Source organism: Bos javanicus, chromosome 13 (assembly GCF_032452875.1).
Source record: "Bos javanicus breed banteng chromosome 13, ARS-OSU_banteng_1.0, whole genome shotgun sequence".
In the NCBI taxonomy this organism is placed as follows: domain Eukaryota; kingdom Metazoa; phylum Chordata; class Mammalia; order Artiodactyla; family Bovidae; genus Bos; species Bos javanicus.
In genome coordinates, this window is record NC_083880.1 from 70,003,965 (window position 1) to 70,026,311 (window position 22,347).

The 22,347-nt window shown below is 47.7% G+C and overlaps 1 protein-coding gene across 10 annotated transcripts in view; it reads right to left on the reverse strand.

Annotated features, from left to right (window-relative positions):
* The window catches only part of CHD6 (chromodomain helicase DNA binding protein 6), a 201,299-nt gene that overhangs the window by 30,787 nt on the left and 148,165 nt on the right, over positions 1-22,347 (reverse strand). For all 10 annotated transcript variants that reach the window (XM_061437616.1, XM_061437610.1, XM_061437613.1 and 7 more), the window contains 10 exons: positions 21,920-22,084; positions 20,069-20,248; positions 18,893-19,003; positions 17,016-17,218; positions 16,128-16,327; positions 15,311-15,470; positions 12,086-12,175; positions 9,651-9,754; positions 5,524-5,653; positions 3,832-3,892 (listed from right to left, as the gene is read on the reverse strand). In XM_061437616.1, the coding sequence (XP_061293600.1) occupies positions 3,832-3,892; positions 5,524-5,653; positions 9,651-9,754; positions 12,086-12,175; positions 15,311-15,470; positions 16,128-16,327; positions 17,016-17,218; positions 18,893-19,003; positions 20,069-20,248; positions 21,920-22,084 (1,404 nt within the window). The remainder of the gene's footprint in view (positions 1-3,831; positions 3,893-5,523; positions 5,654-9,650; positions 9,755-12,085; positions 12,176-15,310; positions 15,471-16,127; positions 16,328-17,015; positions 17,219-18,892; positions 19,004-20,068; positions 20,249-21,919; positions 22,085-22,347) is intronic.

The window sequence follows — 22,347 nt, forward strand, 5'->3', positions numbered from 1 at the left end:
TTGAGTTACCGCCTAAAATGCAGGAGACTTTTAGGAGACATGAGTTCGATCTCTGGGTCAGGAAGATGTCCTGGAGGAGAAAATGGCAACCCACTTGCTATTCTTGCCTCAACAATCCCATGGACAGAGAAGCCTGGTGGGCTACAGTCTATGGAGGCTCAGAAGAGGCAGACGTGATGTAGTGACTAAACACCACTGTGGGAAAACACTTTCCACGTTCCAGACAAAAGAAATCACAGTATAAGCTAGGGAACTGAATGGCAGAGCTCAGATTCTAATTGTCAAGATCACAGCCAGCTTCCTTCTGCCAGGGCCACGGTCTGAAGCCTGAGGGTGATATGCTTCAAGCCTCTGCTTCTTAAATCTTGAGGAGATACGGAAACACATCTTCAAAAAATAATTTTTTTTTTTTTTTTTTACTTTGGGAAACTGATGTCTTTGTTACTGTTATAGGAATCAGAACTGATGGAAACCAAAGTAGATACCATTCTTCCAACTAGAACTAAAAGAAGAGAACTGAAATTTTTTGATTGGTGATCAGGAGAAGAAAGATTATGCGGATAAGAGTCAGTTGAGGACAAGGTTATAGTAACCTCCGGTACCCAAAATCCACAAATCCTAACAGATTTAGTTTCTCCACTCAAAGCCAGAGAAAACGTGGTCGAACAGTGCTAGGGCTCTAAGAAAGCTTCAGTCTGCTTCTGCAAAGTCCCAGAAGCTCATTTGTAACATGCAATACAGATTTCTGCTTCTGCGAAGATGCATTATTTCCCTGTTGCTCATTTTAAGTACAACTAAAGCCCCTGGACACTATATATAAAACACACCTAAGAAAACGCTGACAGGTGAAGCGAAGGTAGACCAACTAGGGACTTTGGGACCCGTGGAATGACACAGTAGTGAGTTCCTTGGGTTTTCTTTTTTGCCTTATATGCCTTAGATTTGGAGGTAAAGAAGCTGGCTACCTGGAAATGACAAAAGGGTGCAGACAAAAAAAGCCTGCTTTCTCTAGCCCAGGACAAGGAAAAGGGCAGGCTAGGACTGGACACAGTGTTGAGATGAGACGTGCTACACTCCAGCCCAACGACACAAGAGCAGACAGTGGCTTACCACATCCACGCCAGCAAAGGCTGGTGGGGACTCTAGACTTCTGCCTTCACCAGGCTGTACCAGGGCACCCGGTTCCCCTGCTGGGTGGTGTCAAAAAGTCAAGTAGGGAGCTTGGATTTTCATCCCTGACAGCTGGCAATGAGGTCCCCAACCACCCATGGTATCAGCAAAGACCACATGGAGAGCTGAACTTCCATTCTCCCCTCAGGTCTCCTTGGGGGCTGACTAGGAACATTAACTTCTACTACAGCCAGGCAGCCAAAAGGCGGTACATGCTGTGCACTAGCCCCCTCCTCCCCCTGCCTCCTTCCTCTGCAATAGAGGTGTTAGAGGCAGTCAGTCACAACAGAAGTTTTAAATAAGATCCCAAGTCTCATAATATAATACCCCAAATGTCCAGGTTTCAGTCAAAAATCACTTATCATACCAAGAACCAGGAAGATCTCAAACTGAAGAAAGGTAGCCAACAGATGCTAATGCTGAAATGACAGAGATCTTAAGAATTACCTAACATAAAAATTTAAAGCAGTCATCAATGAGGAATTCTGAACACATTCCAGAAGATCTCAGCAAAGAAGCAAAGCTTTAAAGAAGAACCAAAGGGAAATTCTAGATTTGAAAAATACAATGATGTAACCAAACCTAACAAAAACACAATGGATAGGCTCAACCGCAGAGGGAGGAGAAAGGAAAGAATCAGCAAGCTCAAAGAGGGAAACATATGAAGTGCCCAGTGTGACCACCAGAGAGGAACAGATTAAAGACAATTAAAACAGGGCCTCAGGGACCAGTGGAGCTGTAACAGAAGACTTGACACGCATGTCATCAGAGTTCCGGAAGGAAGGAGAAAGGGTTCCAAGAAATAATGACTGAAAACTTCCCAAATTTGGCAAAGGACATGGATTTGGCAAATCTTCAGATTTGAGAAGCTGAAAAAACACCAAATTGGATAAACTCAAAGAATCCACATATACAAAATTCAGAGTTAAACTTGTGAGAACTAAAGATAAGGAGAAAAGCCTTGAAAGCAGCAAAAGAGAAAAGAGACCTTACCTAATTGAAAAACAACTCAAGTGACAGAAGATTTCTCCTCAGAAACCATGGAAGCCAGAAGGAGGTGGCACAACATTTTCAAGAGCTGAAAGAAAACTGTCCACCCAGAATCCTATATCCAGTAAAAATATCCTTCAGGAATGAAGAGGATATCAAGATATCCCCAGATGAAGGAAAACTAAGAGAACCATCACCAGCAGACCTATCCTAAAAGAATGGTTCAAGGAATTTCTCCCAATAGAAAGAAGAAATCTTGGAACATCAGGAAGAAGAAAGAACACAGTAAGTAAATGTATGGGTAAAAACAGTAGACGTTCCTTATCCTTCTGAATTTTCTCAATTATATTTCATAGTTGCAGCAAAAATTACATTATCATTATTCTCAGTGTATGTAGGAGAAATATTTAAGACCATTATAAAGAGAAAAAAACTAGAAGTAAGGATAAATTCCAGTAAGGATTCTATACTTCACCTGAACTGGTAAAATGATACCAGTGGACTGTGATATATTATGTACATGCAGTAAAATATCTAAAATAACCACTAAGAAGCTTAAAAACCTAATATAGATAAGTCAAAAAAGGATCAGAAAAAAATTTCCAGTAAGCCAGAGGAAAGCAGGAGAAAGAAACTAGAGAATCAAAATACAGAGAAAACAATAAAATGTCAGACTTATTCCTTAATGCATCAATAATAACATTACATGTAAATGGCTGACTATATCAACTATAAAACAAGGTGCCTTAAAATATATAACCTGACTAAACACTGTCTACAGGAAACTCATTTCAAATAGGCAGGTTAAAAGCTAAAGGATGGAAAAAGTGACTATCATGCAAATAGTCAAATTAGTTGACTCTTCAAATTGCATGACTATCATGCAAATTAGTCAAAGGAAACCAGCAATAGCTATCTTAATATTAGATAAAGTATACTTCAGAGCACCCCCCCCCAAAAAAAAACTATCAGACAAGGAGGGGCATTCTATATTGACAACAGAGTCAACCCACCAAGAAGACATACCCTAAATGTGCATGCCCCAGACAACAGAGCTGCAAAACACGTGAGAGAAACTGACAGAAGCTGAAAGGAGAAATACATAAATCTGTAATTACATTTGGAGCCAAACTAAAAATAAACAACAGAAAGATTACAGGAAAACCTCCAAATGCTTAGAAATTAAATAACACACATCTGATCATCTATGGGCCCAGGGAAAAGTCTCAAGGGAAAAAATTTTTAAATACATTGTACTGAATGAAAATGAAAACACAGTACAACAAATTTTACCACTTACAGTAAATGGTAAAAATTATGGAGCATAGCTAAAGTAACCCTGAGAGGGAAATTCACTGGAAGGACTGACATTGAAGCTGAAGCTCCAGTACTTTGGCTACCTTATTATGCAAAGACCCTGATGCTGGAAAAGATTATCCCCATGGTGGGAAACTGGACAGAAGGTACATGGGATCACCCTGCATTGTATCTTCTGATTCTATCTAAAATCTACAGTTATCTCAAAAGCAAAAGTTTCATTAAAGTAAGACTGCAAAGCAGTTTATGAGTTGACAATTTTTACAATAAAATGTTGGGGAAAATGCAATGCAACTGCAGCAATGCAATCAAAGACCAATACACCTCGATAGGGATTTCTCACATTTGACTCACCATTTGTTTCTGGAGGCCGTCTACTTTGTCTTCTGTATTGTCTTCTTTATCTGTGTGGCCTCTAAAAAAAAAAAAATTAAATAAAAAGAGTAAAAAGCATCACACACCATCTAGAAGCTATTCTGCAACCAGGATGCTGTCACAAAACACCCCTAAATCACTGACCAAAGTGAGTACTAGTAGACACCTTTCTCCACAGGCCTCAGAATCTTGATTTTTCCAGCGTCATAACTTCTACAAGCAATGACCTCCACTCAAATGAGACTTCAGCAGGAGCCTCAGGATCTACTCAGGACAGTTCAGAGGCCTGCTTTTCAACAATCATGCTATCTTTGAAAAGGTAATTACTGCCCATCAAGAATTAGCTCAATACATGGCTTTGATAAAAGAACAGACTCTAGACACTGACAGCCGTACAAACCAAGAGTCCTCTTGGGCCGACCTCAGCTCCCATGGTAGGGCGAGTCTCGGTGCAGAGTCGCTCATGTTTGGCAGCGGTCCCTTCCAGGAAAGGACACTGCCCGATGGACCACTGGCAGCTTGCCTCTAAATCCACTGCCTGATGTCTTCTCTCGTGAGCGTAACTACTGCTGATGCCTATTTGTTTTCCATGATCCCTGGAAAAATCAACTTTGAAGGATTCCTGTCTCAAATATTCTGCTCTTCATCGCTCAGGTCCTGGAGGCAGAAGGGGTCTCCTACCTTCATTGCCTGACCAGAGAAAAAACAGCTTCCCGACAGAGAAACCAGCTTTCAGCCACATTCGGGCACCTCCCTCAGGGGGTGTTTCTCCCAACCTCATGAACCCAATATTACCACCACTGGTCCTCTGGACATTTGTTAACACTTCTCTGGATGGATCCTTATTATCTTTGGGGGCAGAGAAGGTTATGATCGCTAGCTTGAGTGTTTGTCAGGGGCTAAGCATGAATGGAAAAATGCACTTCATCCTTTTCTCAGCCTTAGCAGTTAGGGGGGCTGGCTTGTGTACCCTTGAGTCCAGCCTTGCCTGTGACCCTAGGAAATACAACTTTGGGGGAGAAGATCAGGCCAAAAGCTCACCAAATGCAAACCAAGAGATTCTATACTATGTCTTTCAAATACCCACACACATATGAAAACCACAGCTTTGGCTGTTTATTTAGTTTTCCTATGAATTCATACACTTGGGGTTATGCCAAAAGTAAATAAAACTCAGACAAAGGGGACGCCTCCATACTTTTTTACACACAACCCATGGACAGGACCTGAATGCCATGGCCATTATGCAGTGGCTATTCATGGACCGTGCAGTCCTTAGAAAATGCCGGTATTTCATCTCAGGCATTTCAAGGTCAGGAAGTCTAAACTCTGTGCCTCTTAACTTTCTGCCAAGTATGAGAGGTTAAGAGAGGCCTGAACTCCTCCTTGAGAATCCTCTGACCAGACGAGGCTGGTTAAGGAACAGGGCAGGATGGTGGGCAGCTTGGGGAACCCAGGAAGGACAGAAATGGGTATTTGGATCAGAGCGTTCAGAGTTCAAGAGAAAGGCCCGAGGTGCTGTAGGATGTAACTGAAGCAATTCTGGAAGGCGGTTCAGGCTGAAGGGAGACGCCAGGCTGTGAGGAAGAGACTGTGAGAGTGCTGGGTGCCTGTGGTCAGAGATTAGTGGCGCAACCAGTCACACCGTGTTTGGTCTGTGCAGATTCTCACCTTTCGGGGACGTCTGAGGCCCCGTCTGTGACACCCTGCTCTGCAGAAAGCAACTTCTCGTCTGGCATGCCCACTTTCTCCAGGAAGCAAAGTGCTGGGTCGGCTCGCATGGCGTTGTACCTCTCGTAACCTGATCGGGGGTGGCGAGAAACCACAAGGTCACGACTGGGGTCATGTCAGAACTCATTAAATCTGCCTTGCACCCTAGACACACATTTTGTTTCCCTTATTAAGTAAAAAACAAAATAAGCCAAGAAAAAATACTTATTTAAGAATAATTGGATCCTGTAAGACTTCCCGTCGGGGGAAGATCCTTGAGCTTAAACGGACTCCTTTGTGTAGTGCTTGACCAAAAAATGAAAGCTGAGGTGTACCGTGTGTCCTTGAAGACACACAAGATACAGATTCCATTCCCACTTGTTGGCTTCTTTTGGAAAGCAAGAGGATCAGGCAAGCTGGTTTCACAATTTCTTCCCCTCACTGCAACACCCCGCCCCCTACTCTGGACACCCTGTTATCTTGTCATCTCCTGCCTGCATGCATGCTTGTTAAGTCACTTCAGTCATCTCTGACTGTGCAACCCCATGGACTGCAGTCTGCCAGGCTCTGCTGTCCATGGGATTCTCCTGGCAAGAATACTGGATCGGTTGCCATGCCCTCCTCCAGGAGATCTTCTCAACCCAGGGATCAAACCCTCGCCTCTTATGTCTAACCTGCATTGGCAGGCAGGTTCTTTACCACTACCACCACCTGAATGGGCCGAAATTTTCTTATGGTCCAAATTTATCCCATGTGTTAGAAAAGAAAACTGAGCCAAGTGATGATACAAAGGATGAAACATAAAGAGGACAACTGGGATTGCTGACTGGATTAAGATGGACTCGTTGCCTCTGTGTTCAGACTCAGTATAAAATCCTAACCCACTGACCAGGGCTTTGGAACCGCCTCTCACTGTATCCCCAGAGTCAAAAACAGATGGAGGAGTTCTGACCCAGAAAGAGAGACCCCAGAAGGAAGGCAAAACAATGGAACAATGTCACTTTTAATGTGATAACACCATGTGTGAGAATGCTATTTTATTGACTCTAATGTAATCCTATAATGAGACCGGATATTTGGTCATAGCTATTGTCACATCAAACTATTTGGGGGGAACTCCTTTATGGTCCTCAAAATCCTTTTCTTGCTGCTCCTAACAAAGTCCATTTCTAGTTCTGTAGTGGTGCAGAGAGCCCATCTCCAATGAGGGTAGATGCTGCACTGAAAACGAGAACTGTCTTGATCAAACAAACGATTTTACTCTGCTAGGTATTCCCCTGCTAGACTGGTTTCTGTTCTGGTGTCACTGCTGATGCTGGTCTAGCCTTCACATGGAGGCAGCACCTGGCACTTTTTCTCTAAGGGGTTTCAGGTACTTCATCTTTTAATCCAAAGTGACTCTTCTGCCTTCTCCACGACAGGTGCTGCCTGCCCGAGGCATATGGTGGGAGAAATGGGTCCCTAACGTTCTTCTTTCTTCATTCATTCCTCAGGGCGATAGTGTGATAACTTTAAGTCTCTCTCGTGAGATTGAGGGCTTCCCAGGGACAGAATCTGTATCTGCTTTGGCATTATATATTCAGTTCCTCACACAGTGCCTGACACTGTATAAACTCAAATAACAACTGCCTGGATGTGTCAGTTTGGCCCGGATCCCCTTCCAACAGTCACTGTAGGAAGAACCATTCTCACGCTCTCCCCGTTCTGCCTCAGCTCACATCAAGACAGGAATGTCCGTGACTCTCCTACTATTTTGAGGATGTGCCTGCCACCATCTCCACCTGCCACTCCCCAGGAAAAGAGGCGCATACTACCCAGGTAGGTTCCTCCTCTGCAGACTTCTTGTCGTGCATAAGTAGGTATGAAGTTTGGACAGGTTCTCCACTTCTCTTTCTCAATCAGCTTTGGAGCTGGAGGTGGGAAAGAGTGATTGATCCAGTTCCCTAGAAAACCCTGACTACTGAAGAGCAGTAGGAGCTGTGTGCTAGCAATATAAACAGTAGAACAACAGGCTGCCTGCTCCTGTCCACTTAGTCTAAAAGTTCCTCGTAAGAATGTGAACAGGGATACTGAAACCCACAGCACAATGACTATTTCATAAGTCCAGGCTGCCTTAGAGGGCGGCGTCCATGTCTTCCTGCAGTTAAGAGCTGTCAAGAGTATCGTTCCGAACAGATTTGCTGCAGAGTCCTTCTTGCTGTCAGTGAAAGCCCCAACAAAGATGCAGCCAATTCTTCCATGGTGGTCAGCTCAGAGATGGAACCGGGGCTTCAGTCTTCTCATCTAAGCAGGGTCATAGGAGACTATGTCTGGGGTGGACTAAAAGAGCCATGAAACCTCGGACAATGAACAGCTGCATGTTTCTTAAGAAAGAAAATGGCTGCAGCCCTACGGCTCATGCTTGTATCTCCAGGGCATGGAGGTGAGGCAGAGAGAGCTCCTGATAGAGCCTTGAAAAATAGAACACCAGACAACGTGGCTCTCTGAAAATGTTACATGTCCACCGGCCGCCCGGTATCTGAGAGTTTGTCACCTGGTGAGACACACTGTATGGGCTGGATTATTCTGTGGAGAGGGCTGTTCCGTGGGGTGATGAGGTGTGTTACCCGGGTGAGGACAGGTGTAAGCCGAGGCCCATGGACTGTCTGCTGGGCAGCAGCCCACCAGGAGTGCAATCTGATCTGGACTCTGCAAGACACCAGAGGACGGGTCCATGGAGCCAACTACAGGCCTCTGTCCAGCCCAGCCTATGTTTGCTTCCAACATCCCTGTCCAACTACACGGGTCTGGTCCCATCCAAGAGTGAGCCGGTCAGCACCACGTGTGGCTTAACACCAGTCCCCCAGCACTGGGCACAGAGGCTAGGTATTCCCCATCTTCACAGTATGTCTGCTAAGCTCATCACATACAAAGTCTTTAAAGCCAAAAGCACAATGTGGGATACAGAGGGTCATTACACAATGACAGGAGGTATTAATTCACCAGGAAAGTATGGCTGACGATCCTGACACTACCACCACCAGGCCTCCCAAAGCCTGCAAACACCAGAATCTATGTTTTGAAGGGATTCCTCATTAAAACAGGTATATGCACCATTGTTATGTAAATATTGCAGGTTGGCCTGCAAATGTTGAAGAATTCTACCGATAGGGCACGTGTGAGAAAGATAGTGAACCTTCCAAAGGCAGGGGAGTCAGTGACGGTGGACGGCACCCAGCACCTGTTATGTGCAAAGCACCGCTGAGGCCACCCACATGGCCCGTCTCAGTTAATCTTCCTACAACCCTCCAGGTGGGCTGTCTTGTCCTCTGCCTGGTGTCCAAGTGAGGAAATAGGTCAGAGAAGTTTCTGACTTGCCCGAGGTCACACATTTATAAGTGGCAGAGCTGGCAGTGAAGGCCAGGGACATCTACCTCTTCCCACGTTTAAGCCCTGCTCTCCAGCTCAAAATGTCAACTTGTTCACCTGGCAGGGAAGGTGTGTATCAGGTACATTACAATGAATATTTTCTGGGACTTGCTTTATTCATTTTAACAGTCGGCTGAAAGCAAGGGCAGGTACTTAGAACAGGATCAGAGATGAAGAAAACACCATTTATGTCATTTTTCCCAAGCTATTAAAAAACCTCTCTCAATCCCCTTTGGTCTCTAGGTAACTATATTTAAAAAAAAAAAAAAAGGATATGCTATCTTCTATTCTTAAAATTTTTATACCAAAGATATGTACTAGGAGTTAAGTAGATCAGCTGAAATGACCTTAGAATTCTGGATACATGTGAAATGGTAAAACCTAATATTTTCCCCATTTATTTATTGCTTCACTCCAGAAATCCTAGGGCTTACCGTGTGACACCACGCCGGATGCTGGGTCTGTGAGTGAACGAGAGCAGGGCAGTCACACTAGTGAGGAAAACACACCATCCTTTCTAGGGCCTTGCTGATACTCACATTTGCTGTATTTGCATGACTCATACACTCATCCGGGCAAACTCCTCAGAGGACAGAGGGGAGGCTCTACTTTCTCAGAGAGACATGTGACAGGCCTGTGGGATTTTTCAGGAAAGAGAAAGCATGCACTGAAATACACACCGTGTTTGAACACACCAATCAGGAGGGACTTGTCGGCCTCAGCGTCCCACCAGTCCACCGGGATCTCCACGTAGTCGATGTCAGGAAGGGGCACGTCCAGTTCCCTGTGGAAGGAAGGGCGTGAACTCAGAGTGCCTTCCACACGGACAGATACAACACAGGAGCTCCTGGTTGGAGCCCCGGGGCTAAGCCACATCCCTAGGTGCACGCTTAGAGGGTGAAGGAACAAAACTGGGAGGATTCAGAGAGCAGGGGGCTCAGCGGTCCTAACCAGGGCCCTGCACCTGGTTAAAATGGGGAGTGACTTCAGCAGGTGTATTTGATGTCCAGGCTCAACTCAAACTGAATGATGCAGAATCTGAAAGCACCTCATGGAGAATATGTCGCCAGTTGGTCTGCGGTGGGGCCTGGGGCTCTACATGTGTCAGGCGATTCTAATGTGCACCTTCAGTTGACAACCACGCCAAAAGCCATCAATATGTCCATTAGGTAAAGGCAGAACAACCCCCCAAGTGTGTGAATTCATACATGATCAAAAGCTGAAAAGTGCCCAAGCATCCTGGTCTGACATGTAGAGATCGTGAGCGCTATTCCTGAATGAGCTAGTCTGCACTGCTGCACACAGGGCAGGAAATGAGCCTTTCAGGGGAGAGGGGCCACAGCAGGAGGAACTTCCTGGCCAGGGTCTGCTAACAGTCTGCTGGGTCAAACTTCTGGCTGAAGGGATGAACGTGGCTCACCCCACGGAGCAGACCTGCAGGGATTGCTCCGTTTCAGTTTTCTGTGTGCATTCTGAGAGCTCACATGGACCCTTAGCTAACTGGCTTCAATTGTCTGAACACCGTCCTCTCTCTTGGAAGGCGTTGGGGTTTGAGGGAGAGCATTCACCTGGATGGCTCCTCCCTCCCACCTCCCAGGTGCCTGGAACGCCACCTCTGGAACATCTCCAGCTGGTTCTTCCATCAGGTTCTTGGGATGCAGGGCTGCCTGCCCCTTGCCAGGCCCAGCTCTCCTTGCAGGGGTGGGACTCCCTGACCCCACCTCTCTCCACCTGGCCCACTGCTCTGCCTGTGTGGTGCCATGGCTGAACAACTCTTTCGGGGTGAGCAGTGTTTCATTCCTCATGACAATTTCTCCACCATAAGGTATTTAACCTGAATAGGACCAGTGAGAACTAAGACCGTGGAAAGCAAAGGAAAGGGGGAAAGAGGTGGGCAACGGACTTAGTCTCTTCACGGTCTACTCACTTCCCTCCATCTGCAGGTCTAAGAAAGCAGGTGACAGGGGAATAAGTAAACTCAGGTAGATTACTTCTGCCAGGTAACACTGGAGATAAATAATCAGGTTGAATTCTGCTGCCTTTACATGACTCACAAGTTGGACCTTTTTATTAGAACACCCAACCTCCCGATTCTCACTAGAAATGCCCATGGTAACTATGAAATGCGTAGCCAGTGGTAACAGTCAACAAGCTGACTGCTCCTGATTACAGAATGCTCAAGGGTAGGACTGTCACTGCCCTTCACCTCTCTCCTCCTTTCATGCTCCTGTGACCATTAAGGCCATGAGCACTGCCCAATGGGAAGAAAGAGAGGGAATGAACCACTGCCCTGGGGAATCTCAAAGCAAAGTTCAAACGCCAACACTTGCGGTCCTCGGGGAAGACTAGCACTGTCTGGGGCCAGAGCCAACTGCAGGTCTTGGGGAAGGGATGGTGAGGGAGGCGCCTGGGGATCCCACTCACTCACTGTGATTATCTGACAGCCTGATCAAGTGGTAGCCTGGGGCTCGGCAGTCTCTTCCCCCAAATCTTGGGATACTCCAGGATTCTATAGCTTCGGAAACCCTAGCTTACAAAACTAAGGCACCGGTGACAAAGCCTCAGTAACATGACTAAGTGTTATTACCTAGTAAACAAAGGAGAACCATTCAAAGGTGGAAGAGGACCGAGGCCGAGTGTGTAAAGCTTTCAGTCTACATCTGCTACATCAAACATCAACGTCACTTGTATCCATCCGTGAATGATGATTAGTTAAAGCAGAGAAATGACTGCTTTAAAAGCAATTTTACAACACTACCGGAGGGGGGAAAAACAACTAAGAACCTCACCAAGAACCGTGTTATTTTTGTTTTTGTTTTTTTGTTTTTTAAAGAAAGAAGGTTTACTCAGGGAGACTCTTCAAGACAGAGGGTGGGGCAGCTCAGAAGATGAGAGAGGCCCACGAGCTACGTTTTAAACAACCACTTTTTCTTTTATTTCACTCACAGATGACCTGGCTGAATCCTCCTCACTCTTCTAGCCTGCTTTACTAGGGACTGGCCCTGGGAGGGAGCGAACATGGGCCTCATGAAACACAGGCAGGTTTGTCCGTTTCCATCAACAGGTACTTTACAGCAATTCCTTCACACTGGGCATTAAGGATGACCTATTTTACCTGGCTGGAGTTCCTTCAAATGCTTTATCAGCTGCTTCTCCCAGTATTTCAGCTTTTAGGTAGTACAGCATCCGGACTCGCAGAAGTACCCTAGGAAAGGTGGACACGATAAAGAAACACGTCAGAACCCATCAGCTGCCTGTGCACTGCCATTCCCTCAGTGACCCAGGGCAATTCTGGGTGCTCCAAGGTCGTGAGTACTAGGAAAAGAGAACATTAATGGCAGACGTTACTGTGGTCATCCCCATTTCACACACGAAAAGGTTATCTTGTCAGTTATCTGTTAAGGGCTGCCGTCTATGGGGTCGCACAGAGTCAGACACAACTGAAGTGACTTAGCAGCAGCATTGCCTTTTCTTTTTTCTCTTTTTCTAAAAATGACTGTTCTCGTGATATGAAGTGTGTTTTGCACAAATGCACAGCTTGGTGAATCTTCCCATACTGACCGCACATGTATATCCAGGATCCAGATCAGGAACCAGAACATCTCCCCGCAAGGCCCCCGTGGTGTTCCCTTCCGGTCACTTTACTCTCCCTTGAATACATCATCACTGTCTTGACTTCCTGAGCTTAGATCTGAAGCAGCTGTTTTTTAGCTTTTTGGAGTTCTTCTGATAACAACTTCATGCACTCTCATGCTACTAACAACAGCAAACAGTAGTTTGAGTACCCACTATGTGCCAGCATGTCTTAGCTCACTTGATCCTCAAATCAATGCTAGGAGGTAGGAACTATTATAAAGGAAATCAACCCTGAATATTCACTAAAAGGACTGATGTTGAAGCTGAAGCTCCAATACTTTGGCCACCTGATGTGAAGAGCTGACTCACTGGAAAAGACCCTGATGCTGGGAAAGATTGAAGGCAGGAGGAGAAGAGGGTGGCAGAGGTTGAGATGGTTGGATGGCATCATTCACTCAATGGACATGAGTTTGAGCAAACTCTAGTAGATAGTGAAGAACAGGGAAGCCTGGCGAGCTGTAGTTTATGGGGTCGCAAAGAGTTGGACATGACTTAGCGACCAAACAACGAGGAACTACTATCCTTATTTTTAAAATAATTCATCTGCAGGTATGCAATGGGGCCAGGATTCAAATCCAGGCAGTCCTGACCCCAGAGCCTGTCTTGACCCTCATCTGATATTGGTGGTGTGGTAGTTTAGCCACTAAGTCGTGTCCGACTCTTACGACCCCATGGACTGTAGCCTGCCAGGCTTCTCTGTCCATGGGATTTCCCAGGTAAAAGTAGTGAACTGAGTTGCCATTTCCTTCTCCAGAGCATCTTCCCGACCCAGGAATTGAACATGTGTTTCCTGCATAGGCAGGAGGATTCTTTACCACTGAGCCACCCAGGAAGCTCATCTAATATAGAGGTGGCAGTAAATTTACTAGTGAAAGAGCCCATAATTCTAGAAGCTCACAGGCCAGCTATGCAGAAGCAATCCTGCCTGGTCTCTGCAGAGACCAGGACCTCAGGAGAGAACCAGAATCCAAGAGCAAAGGGTGGACAGTTCAAGGAGACAGGATGTAGACTGAATACACAGAGGGACAATGAGTTATAATCATCTGGTAATTCAGTGGTAAACTCCCATCACTAGGAAGACTGGAGCGGAGGCTGGAGGACTCCCTGTTGGGACACTGCCCACAAAACTCCCAGGCTGCAGGGAAGGCGCTGCAAGCACCCACCAGCTCAGAGTCTCTGGGCCTCACTGAGCCAGAACCAAGAAGACAGTGGTCTCCACCAGATTCAGAAGAATAAACAGCAGTCAGCTTCTTCAAACCCAGAGAACTGCTTTACTATTTTATTCTTTGATTCCCGGGATAAGGCTTGCACTCAGGAGACAGTTGGGGCTGGTGGCAGAAATGTTGAGAATTTCTCCGAGGTTACAATTAGTTCTGCTCAGCATCTATGATGACCCATGCAGGTGTGAGGGAAGAGCTTAGCCTGTTTCCAACACTCCAGATCCCCATCTGCAGCTGGGGACAGGGCAGCCAAGTGTTGCTGCTATAACTTAATAAGGCAAAACTGGAGTTGGTCCTTGGCTTTGGTCTTCATTATTTAACGAATGTAACAATTCCGTTGTGGAGACAAGCACCACTGTTCTCCCAGCCCATAAGGCTCACAACCGTGGAGTTACCAGCGTTTCATGTCCCTCATCACACATGGTGATGGTTTCTCCTTTAGTCACACCTCTCATAGTTGACACTTTCTCCCTGGTTCTACAGTCAGCATCCTAATCTAGGTCATCACGATCAACATTTGTGATGACAAAACTCTGTGTTGGCCATTCAGCTCCAGGTAAGCACCTATTCCATCTTGCAAATTGTTACCAGATGACTTTTCTTCCCAAATACCATTTTTTCAATCATGTCTGACTTGTTTAAGAAACATGGCTGCTTAATATTAATACTGACAACAGACTCCTCAGGAGCCTGGGGCACCAGGTCTCCCCATCCATCAAGGAGTCCTTGTCCCCGCCAGCCTCCTTTCTGTGTATCCACATGCAAACCTATCACTGTTTGTGACTGGTGGCCTCACTCCCCACAACTAAACTTCACAAGGAAGGGTTCATTTTCTATCACTTGTTTCCTTTATCTCTGCCTGCCCCACCCTAGCTGTGAGCCCTGGGATATACAGAATGCTATCTCAGATGCATGTCCATCACACACGAGGAGGCCATGGATGTCACGGCAGATGGGAAGAGGGAAAACCTGGCATGGCGAGGGGGCAGCTGAGCATGGTGGCCGCCGAGGCCAGTCTCCGTTCTTGCTGACGCGCCCATGGGGACAGAGGGAGGGAAAGCAGTGCAATCATCAGGGTCCTCAGTGGATCTTGAGAGTCAAGTCACAAGATTCTGTATGAACTCCGCTGGTGAGAGAGGCCAGGTTCCAGAGGAGAAGAGAGATGGTTAAAGGAGGTAGAGAGGGGCCCTTCCTGGTGGTTCAGTGGTTAAGACTCCTGTAGCCTGACTTTGATCCCTGGTTGGGAAACTAGATCCCACATGCCACAGCTAAGCAACTAAATATCCCACATGTCCACACTGAAGATCAAAGATCCTGGTACAGCTAAATAGATAAATATTTTTTTCAAAAAAAAAAAAAAAGGTAAAAAGAGAGGCTTCAGGGTGAATGAACCCTGATCCATCTTCCAGCATACAGCCGCCTGCCTTTCTGACCTTGCACGGTGGTTCAGGGGCACCAAGTGACCAGGGGTGAGGGGCACTCACTTGTTGCAGTGCTGTTTGAGGTGCTTCTTGTAGCCATCGTCATGTAAGACCACCTCGGGGTTGCAGGTGGCCAGCCAGTCTGCGTTCTTTAACTCCGGGAGCAGCAGCTGGTTCTTCGTCTTCTTCCCCTTCCTCCCTCTGGGGACTGGAGCCGACAAGCCTGAGACAGAAAGGCAGGGAGGTGAGCCAGGGTGCCTTCAATGTGGTTGTTGGAACAGAGCTGGGCTAGGGCAGCAGGGGGGGCAGCGGGGCTGCACATGGTGGCCCTGGACGAAGGACCCTGCTCCTCAGCCCCGAGGCACGGATGGTGAGGGAGCAGCCAGTCCCCTACTCAGTGAACCCGTGGTCCATTCAGTCAGTTAGGAAGCATCTACCAAGTACCCTATAGGATCAAGAAAGGTGCAGCAGAACCTGTGTCCTTGGGGATCCCACCACCCAGCTGGGGAAAAGGAACACTGAACCTGAAGATGAGAAGGTGAGTGAGCTGCGGCTCAGCACAGGGAAGGAGCAGTCCCAGGAAACACACAGACAGAGGTGGAACTGGGGTGGGGCATGCATTCCGAGTCCTCGGTCACAGGAGATGCTGTGACCCCGAGGGCAGAGGGCAGGAGCAGAGAACTTCAAGAGGGCCCAGCCACACTTAAAACATCCCAGGTAACATGGATGAGTGGGAAGGAGAATGGAAATGAACAAAACCCAGCATCCTTTCCCACCAGTGGCATTCTGAAATACACCTGAGAAGAGAGAGAAGTCCCCGAAGCACAGCGATGTGGACCAGCACAGAAGAGGGAGGGAAGGACACACTGCCACCTCGCACCTGAGTGGTTCTGGAGTGTCTGGGCCTGTCCGTCTTTGGTAGGCGTGATCAGCTCCCAGATGAAGCTCTTAATCTTCTCGTCCCCTTTGTAGTGCTTGACGCAGTACACCAGCAGGGCCCGGCAGATCATCTCCATGTCCTTCTCGTTCAGATGCCACTTGAACCGCCCGTGCGTCAGGATGTCCTTCCACCGGCCCCAACTGAGAGTGGACCCCAGAAGGGCGTTAGAAAGAGGAAGGGCCAGTTGTGCCCTCGACACGGCGGGGCACACAGGAGCCAAGAGCGTGTCTTGACCCCTGGTGGGGCCTATTAACCTCCCTGAGGGCTTTGTCTTCTGAAAAACCTCGGAGGCCTGCACACTGCAGCCCACCAAAAATGACTGAGGGGACGTGGACACTGGACACAGAGAGCTTCGTACGGCCGCTAGAATGTTAGGGAGGAATGCCAGTATCTGGAGTGAGGAATAAATCTGGAATTAAGACAGAATCCAGCTGCAGTGCTGGAAAGCGATGGGGAGCTCCCAGAAGCTAAACCCTCAGCTTCTACCAGCGCCAGAGCCCGGCACGCATCATGCGGTAACGCTAACATCTGCTGCACTGATTCCTGTACGTCCTTGGGGGGAAAAGGCCGGAAATCAGTACCAGGCAGCAAATGAGTCCCAGAGATGTGCTGTGGCAAACACACGAGAGAATCACGGTACGTCCGTAAAATGGCGGCAGAGCATACTGACTGAGGGGCCCTCGGGCAGAAAGCTCAGTTCTCTCTTTCTCTAACAGACCCTCCCTCTGCCCAGACCCCATAGGGGAGGGGAGAGACACGCTGGACACATCTCGACTGAACAGAAGAGGGGGAAAAAGACGAGGGCGAAGAGGCGAAGCCAACACCCACCCGAAGATGAGCAGGTTCTTCTCCACCCGGAAGCACTCGGCCCGGAGGTAGCGCCTGGTTTTGTCATTGAGGCGCCGGGACCTTGTGGGCCTCTCGTCAGAGTCGCTGTCCAGCTCCGAAAACTCCATGAGCTCGTCCTCCTCGAAAGAGTTGTAGTGTTTGGTCTGCTTCCGCACGCGCGGGCGGTCGAGCACCAGGCTCTCCTGGAGGCAGAGGGGACTGCTGGGGAGAAAGGCCTGGTCCCCCTCCGCCATCATGGCGGACCCTGCTGCCGCTCCTCGGGACCCGCGCGGGGAAGAACCACACCCCCGTCTCGTCCGCCAGGAGGAAAGGCCCTTTCCAGCACACCTGCCGGGTCCGCGGCAAGCAGAGGGGACGCTCGGGGACTTGTTGAGGCTGGCCTGTCCCCCCGCCTCCCTCCAGGGCTGGCCGCCACCATCTGCTGGTTCTGCGGTCTTTCTAACAAGGACGAGGGCCCCCAGCGCTGGAGTGCTGCCTGGGGCACCCCGGCTGTTCTGCCCAGCACGCGGAGGCGGCTCTGGAGACAGGAGTCGGAGAATTCCATCTGCTAGGCAACTTTCTGAAGACGAACACATACTAGTGCTGCCTCCTTTTGTGCCTTCCACTGGCGCCACTACCCTTTTGTCTTTCATGGAAGAGAGAAACGCACCCATTCGGTGGCTCCCTTGGCCACAACCATGACCACTTCTCTGGTCTCTATCATTTCATGCTTCTCGCCGCCTCCGCCTAGGCCTCTTCCGGAAGCTCGGCTAAGCCCCTGCACACTCATCTATGCGGCCTGGACGTTGTACCTGCTTCAATCATCTTCCCTCCCGCCTGGATGCTCCAACTGCTTCTGACTGTCTCAGGGCAAGGCATTTTCTTCCCCCTCTTGCCCACTGCCCTGTACATAAGTCACTTCCTGACCGTGACACTGGACAACTAGAAAGAGGTTACTAAGGGGCCGGCAGAATCCTCCTGTTAGGAGAAGAAGCTGGTCTAAGTAACCTCTGGCGATCCTACAGAAGAACTGGCAAGGCTGGATGCTGGTTACTGAATCAAAAGGGTGTAAGCAGGGACTGTCTGCTGGGTCTGTGAGCCCAGGAGAGTTCAACACTCATCTGAGGACAAGAGCAGACAGTGACGTGTGCTCAATCCCAAGGGAGGTGATGGGGTCAGAGATGGAAGGTAGGGCAGCTAACACTTCTGGGAGCCTCACAGTGGGGCTGGGGGCAGCTGCCTTCGCAGTGTTACCTCCAACTCTGCAAACTGGGTGCCACCACCTCCTTTGTTCACATGTCTCTCTCTTTTTTCACTTTCTCAATGAGGTCAAGTACCTTGCCCAAAGACATACAGCGAGTCGATGGCAGAGCCAGTATTCAAACCCTGGTTTTAGTCCAAGGCCATTCTCTTCCTCATGTTCAGAAATAGAAAAATTCAAGATACTGAAAGAATGGAGGGGAACCTAATACGCTTTTCCACGTCATGCTTTTTTCCACTAATGTTTGTCAGAGGTAAAATTCCTCGCATAGGAAGTGCTCAAATAGAGGAAAACAGCCACATGCTAAGGACAGGATATTGGCTTGGGTCACGGGGCTGATCTTGATCTGTTTGGTTAGTTCTAGTTCGAAGTGAATTTTTACTAAAATTGGAAATTCCAGTTTTAATAGAATTTCCCAGGTACCCATTAGGTCATTTTAAATACAGTTAACATTTCTCAAGCTTTGTCTATGTGGCAAGCATGTTTTAAGTAGATTACATGTAGCATCTCATTAAAGAACTAAGGCTCAGGAGTGAATCATGGTTTGAGCTGGTAGGAGTTTATGGCCCTATATCTGTGAAATGTTTAATGAAATAAAATATGCTTAATGTTGTACCTTCTCACTCTTTGCTTCAGTGTCCAGTTCAGCTATTTTAGCCCACTTCTGCCAAAAGTTTGGGTCATCTAAGGAAATATCCGTTCTGTTTCCTGAAGCCACAAAGCTAGCCTGTGAAGAAAGAACCAATAAACCATATCTGAACACAATAAAACACCCTGTGATCTCCAATGCACCAGAGACACAAGTATATGCTCCATCTGCATTCAAAATCAAAACCTCTAACAGAGCTGCCAAAATGTTAAATGGAAATCTCAAAGCTATTCTTTTTAAATTTTCTTTCAAACACTGGGTGAGGAAATTACAATTTCAACCTACAGGATCATTTTTTATAACTTAAACTCAGAAGCAGGAGGACAAGCCCGTGGGAGACAATGGCAAGCATATGTCCAGCTGCCCGTGAAAGGGTTGATTCTTACAACTTCCCTGGACGTGGTTTCTCTTTCAGTTCACCAGGTCCCAAGTGTCCATGCTGGGACAGGCCATGGCTGGGCAGTATGAGGTCTGCAGAGATGAGTTATGCCTCTTAAGTGCAAAATGTCCCTGGAAAAGCCCTCCCTCTATAAGTCACCAGACTGGTGATTTACAGACAGGTCACGAAGCTCAGAGAGCCTGTGGCGAGGGAACCCCAGAGGGATCTGTAAGCGGTTTGGTTAAGTTGAATTCTAAACCCAGTGACCTGACGGGCAGAGCAAAGAGGCACCTAGGCTAGAAGCTGGGAATCTTGGATAAACACTCTCTCAAGTCTCATGAAATGAACAGAATACTTGCTTGAGTTTGACGAATGGAATCTTCACTGGAATTTCAACTCTCTGACATTGACTAGGGAGTATCCTATAAGGGAACTAAGAGGACCAATCGAGGATTCTGGAGCAATCTCTGTGCATAATGAGGAGTGCAAATTGCAAACCCAAGTGTCCTCCCTGCCCACTGAAGATCAGCCAAGGATTTGAAGGGGTGAGTTCTTTTATAGCTTCTGACCCATCATTCAAACCTCTTCTAAGAATCTGCATCTTCAGAGTGGCACACAGAATAGGCATACAGCCAGAAAATCTCAACAGTTTGCATTTAGAGAAGTAGGAGCCCAGCCGATGAGGGTCAAAGAACAGACTTTCCTTGTCACTGCCCCCCGCCCCGGCCCTGCCTCACGTGGACGCTGCAGAGAAGGCCCTATACCTTGGCGAAAGTGGATCCTTTCCCCTCAGACTGGATGGTGATGGTATGTGTCCTCCTCTGCAGGATCTGGTCTATGTCTTCTTCACAGAACTTGGAGCCTTCGTCCTCTTCATCCATCAAGGCGCCGTAGGCACCTTTCCGGAGCAAGTCCTCTACCTCCATCTTTGAGAGCTGCTGTACCTGGATGGGTCACCAAAGGCTACTCACGAAGTGGGAAATGCACAGGAGGAAAACGGCCTCAACTCTGACCTTCAGGACTTAGCGCCCAGTTCCTCCACTCATTGTGCATGTCAGAAGAAGAAAGACATGGACAACGAGCTTTAGAAAATGAAAATCCAGACAAAGACACGCAGGAGGATGATGGGGAGGGCGGGCAGACGATCCTCTACAGGGAGCCCTGGAATAAAACCCAGCCCAGGACCCAACGGCCCTAACATTCCTCAGGATGTTGGTTATTATCAAATGTCACAAACTGTTAAAACTAGGCACCACCGGACAGAATATGCTTAAGGTTTATTTTATGTTTTAGTTTGAGTCTGTATCTTTAAAAACCTCCAGATGGACCAAACTGAGCTAAAGAATAATGATTTATTCATTATTAAATAAAAACAATAGTATTGGAAATGATGTCATTTCTTAACTAAAGAGAGGATACCATGCCAAGTGTGATCTGCTCAATTGCTTGCTGAAAACAGGAAATGGGAGTTCAAAACACCCTTTCCTGGTTCTAATTAAGAATCTGGTTCTCTTTATATCAGTCACAGGAGGGAATTCCATGACTCCCAGCGCTGTACCATGAAGTATTATACTTAGCAGCATATGCATAGCTAAGAGGATACAGAACATCTGGACGAAAGGACAGCTCACTTAGAGGGCCAGAGATTAAGGAGAGATATTCTGCTTTGTTTGCCTGGACTTTACTGCAATTCAAGAATCTTAGCAGCACTTTTTATCCCCTCCAGAGGCAGGAAAAAAGATTCTATTCACTGCCAAGTTTCAAGCTGATTGATAATTAATTCATTCATTTCTTCATTGACCGTGATGCACTGAACGTCTTTAATATACCAAGTATTCTTAGGGGTGCTGGGTATGGAATAGCTCACCTTCAGGGAGCTCCAAATCTACAGTATCAGATAAAGCATGGTGACACTAGATAATTTATAGAGCCGAGAGGGTTAAGACCGACTCATTTCCAAAGGGCAAAGTCTATTCATGGGGTGGGTGGGAGGGAGGCTCCATGGGGAGGGCATGTATGTACACATACAGTGATTCACGCTGTTACACAGCAGAAACCAACACAGCGTGGTACAGCAATCGTCCTCCAGTTAAAAATAAATACAAATATAAATTAAAAAATAAAAGTTTATTTACGGAAATGTTATCTAATGTTGGGCAATCCTACTACCTAACTGCTCCTATGGATTCCCTTATCCATCTAGAGATGTAGAGATTCACCTCAGTAATCCTCTATTCCAGGGGATTGACCATCAAAGATGTGTGTGCGTGTGTGTGTGCTCAGTCATGTCCAACTCTCTGTGACCCCTTCGACTGTAGCCCGCCAGGCTCCTCTGTCCATGGAATTCTCCAGGCAAGAATACTGGAGTGGGTGGCCATTCCTTTCTCCAGGAGATCTTCCCGACCCAGGGATCGAACCTGTGTTTCTTGCATGTTCTGCATTGGCAGGCAGATTCTTTACCACCATGCCACCTGGAAAGCTCCCAAAGATGTGTGGCCTAACTCAATTTAGTGAAAGGGAACCTTACAACAGCCGTAGGAGCACAGGCTTCTGGCAGGTGGGGGTGGGGGTGGGGGCCCCCTTTCCGGGCCCAAGAGCAGCCCCAGCATACTCACGCCATTCGTGCTGCCCTTCCGGTTGATGTCCTGAAGGACGGCCTTGTCCAGGCCCAGCTTCAGGCTGGCCTTGTCGAACATTTCCCGCTCGTAGGAATTCCGCGTGATGAGGCGATACACCTTCACGGCTTTACTCTGGCCTATCCGGTGACACCGGGCCTGAGCCTGGGGAGGAAGGAGGGGCACACGCGTCAGGGCACCAGACAGGACGGTGGCAGCCCAAGGGATGGGGAAATGATGCTGTGTTCCACAGGGTGTGAGTGGCTGGCTCTCAGAGGTGGGAGTCATGGGACTGACTGTGGAGCAGAACTCACCCGTGTGCCAGCCATCCCTTCCAGAGTGCTCCTTTCACCTCCCGTTATTTATGGGGTGACCCTCGTGTGCTGGGATACAGTGCCGAGAGGGACCTGGCTTCCTCCCTCCCCAGC